Source organism: Andrographis paniculata, unplaced genomic scaffold (assembly GCF_009805555.1).
Source record: "Andrographis paniculata isolate CXL003 unplaced genomic scaffold, ASM980555v1 Contig76END, whole genome shotgun sequence".
NCBI classification, from domain to species: domain Eukaryota; kingdom Viridiplantae; phylum Streptophyta; class Magnoliopsida; order Lamiales; family Acanthaceae; genus Andrographis; species Andrographis paniculata.
Genome location: NW_026137613.1, coordinates 1,717,915 through 1,726,473, shown reverse-complemented (window position 1 = coordinate 1,726,473; position 8,559 = coordinate 1,717,915). Strand labels below are relative to the sequence as shown.

At 31.1% G+C, this 8,559-nt stretch overlaps 1 protein-coding gene across 1 annotated transcript; it reads right to left on the bottom strand.

Annotated features, from left to right (window-relative positions):
* Nucleotides 1–5,288: 5,288 nt before the first annotated feature.
* Nucleotides 5,289–8,130, bottom strand: LOC127266599 (glycerol-3-phosphate acyltransferase RAM2-like). The gene is made up of 2 exons (XM_051296886.1): nt 7,504–8,130; nt 5,289–6,152 (listed from the first exon to the last, which is right to left on the bottom strand). Exons 1-2 carry the CDS (start codon nt 8,128–8,130, stop codon nt 5,289–5,291), a joined length of 1,491 nt encoding a protein of 496 aa, XP_051152843.1.
* Between the last annotated feature and the right edge of the window lie 429 nt (nt 8,131–8,559).

Below are 8,559 nucleotides of genomic sequence, written 5' to 3'. Positions count from 1 at the left end.
TTCTTTAAAATTTTGCAATTTTACAATCACAGAATTTTGAGATTTTTTTTCTTTTGATTTATTTATTGTTTTCTTTTACAGTTTTTTTATATAATAGTGGAGATACAGTAGTTTTTACATAGGAAATAGAGAGGGTGCTTGAGAAACAATTTTTTGAAAAGCTTTAGCAGTCAAAAAGTTAATTTAGGTGTTTAGTAAATTAGCTAAAGAGCTTTTTGGACAAAAAAACTAATTTATGAAAACCTCGTCTACCCAACGTTTTGAAAGAGCTTTTTTCATTTTAATTTTGGTTATTCCTTATTTATCCTCAAAACTTAATTATTTATTTTATACATATAAATATATTTTTATAGCAGTATTTATTAATTATTTTTAATATATTTAATTTATTAAATTATATTTTTACTTTTGTAAATTTAAAATAATTACTATTATTAATTATTACATATAAATTATCTAAAATATATAAATTTTTAAAACTAAATAAAATAGAAAAAACAAAGGTTATAAATTTATTTATATATATTAAACAATAATTAACATAATAAATATATATACGAAAGATTTATTCTTTTATATTTTACATAATTTCAGTAAAAAAATATTATTTTTTAGTAAAAATAATTTTTTCAAATCTAAATAATAAAAATAAAAATAAATAGTTTATAATATTATTATAATTTTCAATAATTAATAACAAAAATTATCATAAATTTCAAACAAAATGAACAAAATTAAATATTTTAAAAAAATAACATATCAATATCCTTAATAGTCATTTTATGTATAAACAGCTAATGTCAAAAAGTTGTTTTACCAAATACTTTAATACAAACCGCTAATTGAATCAGCTAGTCAAACTAGCTAATTATATCAACTAACAACTAAAAACTATCAGCTAATTACCAAACACACTATAGTTTTTTACAGAGTAATTTTTATGGAGAAGCAAGATCTGAAAATTTATCTCCTTCTTTTACTTGTTTTTTTTTAAAAAACAAAAAATTATTTTACCATTTTTCACTCTATATCAATAAAGTTACTATTTTTATTATACATAATATTTTTATAATTTTTTATATTTAATTTTTTTGAATTTAAATTATAATAAGATAACTTGCAATATTTATTTCTATAAATATGAAATATTTGTTACTAAAATTTTATTTATTTATTTATGAATTACTTTAATATATTTTTATTATACTTTTTTTTTTTTAGATTTCATTTTTTTTTACGATTTTGTACTTTATATTTTTGTTATATTTAGTTTTTTGGATTTAAATTTTCTTTTTTTTTAACGATTTTTCACTTTATATTTTTATTATATTTATTTTTTTGGATTTAGATTTTTTTATTTTATGATTTTTCACTATATATTTTTTGTTATATTTATCTTTTTGGATTTAGATTTTTTTTTTTACTATTTTTCACTTTTATTAGTAAAGTTACATTTTGTTATTTTTATGTATTAGTTTTATAATTAACTATTTTTTATGATATATACTAAAAAAAAAATTAAATTTAAATTATAATAGGATAATTTACAATATTTATGCCTGTAAATATGAAATTTTATTACTAAAATTTTATTTATTTTTTATGAATTACTTTAATAATTATGAAACTAAAATTAAATATATTTACTTTTGTAATATTAAATATATAAATTTGATATATCACAAATATACTCAAATTGATTTATTAATTTGTATATATATTTTAGTAGTATATGCTGGGGATTTTATTGGGTTAACAACGAAAATTGCCGGATATAACTCTCTATCGTGATGAACTCACTTTCCGAATACGATATTTTGACTCAATTCCTACCAAAGGTTACACAAAATTCGTATTGGGATAATACAAAGTTCGATCTCGAATTATGGTAGAAAATATCGAGACAAAGTGGACGTAGAGAATAAAATGAGTATGGAGGCTATAATTTCTTGCAGGATAAAACACTGAATGTGTTTTTTTCTTGTTTTTAATTATATTATTCAATAATTTCTGCAAATGGGACCAACCATCTATTTAAAAATCGTAAGTAACTTTCATTCAAATTGAACAGATACAAGAATTCAATTTAAATTTAAATTTCAAAATGAATGAGTGTGTTCTTTCGATTCAAATATTAATTTGAATTTAAAATAAATTGATGTATTGATTTAATTGAAGCAAAAGTTTGAATTTATAATTTAAATATTATTAGACACATCAATTCATAAATAAACACAATTTTGAAATTAAAATTCTAAAAAATTTCCAGAATAGCCTGTACCACTTAGTCATGCCTATGACTAAGTTAGCTATTACATTATGTCCCATATATTTAATTACAGAACTTTCAGATTTGTAGACGGCAGACTTAGGCATGCCCATGACTAAAGACGTATCAACAATCTGTTCCAGAATTTGTGTTACTTGTCAAAATCATATCAAAATTAGCTTTTTCAAGTGCGCACTCTACGCATCTCATTCCAAAGTTCACTTAATCCCAACATTCATAGGTCTCGAATAAATCCAATTACGCTAAAATTACCAACAATCCTTCCCCATTTTAGTGTAATCCTTGATTTATTCACAAATTAAATCACAACCATAGACAATAAATCCATGCATAAAAGAGAATGTCATGAAGATTGAATTTTCGCATTAGTACGATACACGTTACAAATATTCGAGAATTAGGGTGTCGCTGAGGATTGAACCATTTCAACTCATTTGGATACATATAGGCAAAGTACACACGAATTTACAATTCCCTTGGTTCTAACTTGACACTTTTCAAGCCATTATCCATATCCATTCGCGAGCACATCGAAAGCAAGTCCGAACTTTCTTGAAGCGGCAAAACTTCATGCTTGTATAGGTAGCTCCTTTAGTCTCGCTCCTGCATAATCAATTTTTCAAATGAGTTATTAAGAGAAATGATCTCAACCTACGGTTCTTGTAGGTCTGAACGCATACCCAGAATGTTTGAATAAAATGTGTCCTAATTTTCCCAATATGAGCTTTCCACATTGAATTTAGCTTCTAGCGTCATACTAGAAGGGAATTGGGTGCCTCACACTAGGAAGATTTAATGGACTTCAATCCCATCCCAATCGACGACTTGTACACTAAGTCTCTCGCCAACCCTTTTGTCAAACAATCGGCTAAATTATGTTCTGACCGAATAAACTCAACTGATATCACCCCATTCATGATTAAATCATGAATCATGCTATGTCTCACACCTATGTGTCGAGACTTACCATTATAGATTTCACTATAAGCATTAGACATTGTTGAGGCGCTATCACAACGAATAGAGATGGGTGCCACCGGTTTCAGCCATAATGGAATCTCATATACCAGGTTATGAAGCCATTCAGCTTCCTTTCCAGCCGCAGCTAATGCTACAAATTTAGATTCCATCGTAGAACTTGTGATGCATGTTTGCTTCTTGGAAGCCCAACAAATTGCACATCCTCCAAGAAAAAATGTCCATCCAGTGTTAGAAGAATAATCTTCTGCATGGCTTATCCAACTCGTGTCTAAGTATTCTTCCAAAATCGACGGAAAACCAACATATACAAGCCATAATTTAAAGTCGATTTTAAGTACTTGAATACTCTTTTAAGTGTTTGCCAATGATGTATACTAGGCTTACTAGTAAATCGACTTAATCTTCCCACGGCATAAGCAATATCCAGCTTTCTACATGTCATAGCATACATCAAGCTACCTATGGCCCTCGAGTATTCAAGTTGGGAGACGGGTTGCCCGGTGTTAGGCTTAAGTTTTACACTAGGATCCCAAGTTGTACCAACCGGAGTACAATTTTCACAATTGAATTTCTTGAGAATGCTCTCAAAGAAATGTGATTGTGTAATTGTAATTCCCTTGTGTTCTCGAATAATTTTAATTCCGAGAATCACATCAGCAGCTCCTAAGTCTTTCGTAGAAAACTTAGATGCAAAAAACATTTTGGTTTCATCTACCTTGCTTTGATCTGTGCTGAAGATTAGTATATCATCAACATATAAGGAAATGATGACTCTTCTTCCATTATTGTCAAATCAACTATATACACAGTTGTTTAATTGGTTTAAAAAAAAACCATTTGACAACACAACTCCATCAAACTTTTGATGCCATTGTTTGGGAGCTTGTTTCAAGCCATATAATGATGTAACAAGCTTACACACTTTATGTTCGTTTCCCGGTTCAACAAAACCTTCCGGTTGCTTCATATATACTTCCTCCCCCAAATTGCCATTTAGAAAGGTTGTTTCAACATCCATTTGATGGACAATAAGATTATGAATTGCAGTCAAAGCAATCAACAATCTTATAGTAGTGATTCGAGCAACCGGTGCATAAGTATCAAAGTAATCAATACATTCATTTTGTCTAAATCCTTGGATGACCTATCGAGCCTTAAATTTGTCAATGGTTCCATTGGATTTCATTTTCCTTTTGAAAATCCATCTACATCCCAAAGGTTTGCATCCCGGAGGTAAATCCGATAGCACCCAAGTGTTGTTTTCTAAAATAGAGTTCATCTCGTCATTAGTAGCTTCATTCCAAAAGGAAGCATCCCGAGATTCATGGCTTCTTCATATGTCTTTGGATCTTTTTCTAAATTACAACAATATTGATATAAAGATCCAAACTTGTCTCCCGATCCTTCAACTAAATAAAGATGAAAGTCTGTACCAAAGGACTTTGGTTTTCTAGCCCTTTTATTTCTTCGAAGTTCAGCCGGTTGATTATTTTCATCAATATTTTGATTTTCTTTCTCAGTTTCATCAAAGGTCACGTCCAGAGGTAGATGTTCATTACTCCCATGCTCATCATACCTGGTGGATTTGACACTAGATAAAGGCTTAGGCATCAACGTGAAACATTCTTCATCGAAGATTGCATCACGTGATTCAATGATTGAGTGTACAGAGACATAATCATTTGGTTCAAGAACGTAGAACCGATATGCCTTTGAGTGCTCGGCATATCCTAAAATTTTACTATTCAAAATCAAAACCTCACAAGTCTGCAATAGTGATTTGATTTGATATAAATATGTATTGATGTGATGTTTTAAATGTAAAATTAGATTTTATCCGGTGTTTCCTTATCACGTACAAATATACACGCATTAAGTTTAGCTAAATAGACATCAAAATTTTTTAAACTAAAGGCATAAACATCCTTCTAACACTTGAACATAACAACTTGTAACTTCATTGTACATTGCATTATTGATTTTCGAAGTTTAAAGGAGTTCTAAAAGTTCATTCTAACTAAGATACAGCAGTTGGTTTTTGTCCCACAAGTCCATCTGTTCCAACTAAAGCTCTATATTTGTCCCTCCTAGTAAGATTAGTACATTTATAGTTCAATGTCTTGGCAATCATTTCTTGAACATTATTAGCAACTTCGTGTCTAGATTTCCCTCCGCTGCAAGTTTGATCGATCGGTAGCTGTTCGAGGAACTTGATCTCATATTTCGGAAAAGGGTTCATGAACCAGAACACGGGATCCAACCATTTGTAGCCCCGGGCCGTGGTCGCGTAGAACATACTTGTTTTCACAGAAATTGCGACCGGGACAATTTGATCGGTTAGTTCAGCAAAGAGGGATGAGAACCTAAGCAAATAGGGTTCCCTACAAGTCGTGCCTTCGGGGCACATGACCAAGTATTCGCCCTTGTCCAAAATCTTTTTTATAATCTTGGCATCCTCTTCGCGGTTTCTTGTGACTCGGGCTATCTTAATTGGGGACAAGAATTCGGTAAAACTTGAGACGGAGTAGGCGATGGCCATTGTCATTTTGCGCATGACACCAGAGACATAGACAGGATCGATTACAGTTCTATGTGAACAAACCAATACGACCCCTCTCCCACGGGGCGGCGTACCTTTTACTTCGTACGGACACCCGAATAGCCACAAGATGTAGTAAACTAGTGTTATAGGAGAAATTGAGCCGACTAGGATGCGAATAAGACTTAATAAGACGGCGAATGGAAACCACAAGACGATTAATAGAGCCATTAGGGGCGTCGGCTTTTGAACCAACCGGCCGTCGTGGAAGATCACTGGCTTTGGCAACATCTCCGTTGGTACCGGCGCGACGGCGGGCTTCGATGGGACTATGTACCTTTCCTAAAATGGAAAACAAACTATTTTTAGATGAACAAAATGTGTGTAAATAGAAAATGAATCTTGCTTGAAGTTACAATTCTAATGTAGGCTTAAATTTAAGGGATGTACAAAATTGTTACTTTGTATTTGATCTATAGGCAATGGATGGTATCAAATGTTGAATGAAATTTGATTTTAAGAGTGCTAGAAAATTATTATATCGCAATAATATCAAATAATTATCGAAAAATAATATTTGATATAAAAAATAATTCAAAACAAATTCGATAATCAAATAATAATTTCTCGAAATAAATTTGATAATCACGTCGAATCGAGGTAGAACCTCTCTCCGTGAAAACAAATACGTCCCAGTAGTGCTTTTGGTTCGTAGCGCAACGTTCCCAAAGATAAAACAACGGTCGTATCCGAATTAGATGACATCCCAATATTTCAGAGTTTCGACGAACTAAAATAAGGAAACTAGTGTTGTGTTGGGAGACTTAATATTTAAGAAAGAGTTGTCGGATTTGTGCAGGACAACTCATAGGAAACTTCATCGGAAAAACTCTAAGATTTTGTTCTTTTATGGGTTTTATCTCAAACTTTTACTATTCAGATTATTCTATCCCTCCAAAAAATATCAAATCAAATATTTACTTTTTCATTTTATATTATAATAAAAATCTATTTTTACATTCAAAATATCACATCAATTACTATTCAAATTAACTTTTTACTACTCAAAAATCCATATCCAAAACTCCAAACCCACAAACAAACGAACCTAAGACGGGAAGAAGAATATAATTATCGAAATGTTTCTAATAAAGAGAGCTCTCAAAATAATTTAATCTTGCCACTCAATAAAATTATATATCGAAGAGAATATTTATGTTGTTATTTGATCATACAATTTTGTTGTAGTTGTTGTGCTCGAACGAGATCTTTTAAATCGATTATGCAATTTTATTGAGAAACAAGTTACTTTGTAAGATCCATAGAAAAATATATATTACTTAAAGTAGAATTTAAAATTTTCGTTCATTACATATCACACAAGCAATGAGAAATTGTACTACTGGTTGATTTCAAATAATATAAAAATAAATATTGACAATACATAACTACCATTGTTGTAGTTCGTTATTTTGCAATATTTTCAAAAGATAAAGACTCAAAAACTAGAATTGTCTTTATACACATATATATATATATATATATAAATGTATTATGTTATTTAGAAGTTTGGAAAATTAGTTCTTCCTTTTATCGAGTTCTAGTTCCGCCACTGATTCTAAACAATAGCTAAATGCATAAAACCTTAGGAAATAAGATAAGGAAGAAGAGGCAACAAGGAAAGAAATGAAACCTTGCACAATTTCATGAAGGGAAGATCGGTTCTTCGATCGCCTATCCCAATATCCGGTATGGTTTCGCGATCAAAAACTTTCCTAAGAGCCATAGCCTTGTTTCTTTCAACAAGTACGCCGGGGCGAGCCACGAGTCCAGTGGCGATCCCCTTATAAGACGAGATCTCCGTACCTAATACAATATCGACATCCATGTGATTTTTCAAAAAGGGCTCGACCATAATTCTAGGGTTTGCCGTGAGCACACATTTTCTTCCACACGATGAAAACACGCGCCATGTCTCCGGATGGACATCCTCCGAGTAATACTTAGGCAAGACAGCAGATGCTGCTGACTTGATCGCCGATACTTTCACACCAGCAAACGTCGCGAATATGAGCACACGAATTCCTGCAGATTCGGATACAAAATAGTATAGAAACCCTGCCAAGGGTGAAGCTAAGAGCAGCAAGATCAGCCTCAAAATTCCACCTACATCGAACGCGACTAGAGCAAAATAAGGGAAAGAACTGCGCCCAACGAGCAATGTTCCATCCAAATCCGCGACAACCGTGTGGTTTTCACGACCTTTTGATTCGCAACGAAAGATCGTAGCGATTTTGTTAGTTATTTTTTTCGTAGCCATTGGTTTGAGGATGTAAGAGATGTGCATTATACATTGAATTGATTCAATAAGATTCCCATATATATAGATAGAAAAGGGATCAAGGGAATTACACTATAATAAAATAATATTTTTGTAAAATAAAATTTTTATCTTTAAAAATATATTTTTTCTCGTTACTAATGACATTAGAAGCACAATTATGAATATATTACGTTAACTATGTGAACTTTAAGGACGAAATTTTCGCTACAAATATATATATATTTTTAGTGGAATGACTGTTGTTACGGTGCTGAATGCAAATATTCAACATTGTAATGGCAGCGCATTCAATGTGCGGATATGGTTTATAGTAATATAATATAAATGAAACATAATATAAATGAAACAAATGAACTAACAATAGATGACAATAATTCATACAAAACATATTATTATTGATTACCG

Excerpts from the sequence above, each read along its gene's own strand:
- LOC127266599 (XM_051296886.1), bottom strand. The coding sequence starts at position 8,130 with ATGGCTACGAAAAAAATAACTAACAAAATCGCTACGATCTTTCGTTGC. Across the intron at positions 6,153-7,503 it reads CCTTCATGAAATTGTGCAAG|GAAAGGTACATAGTCCCATC; the intron begins GTTTCATTTCTT and ends TTTCCATTTTAG.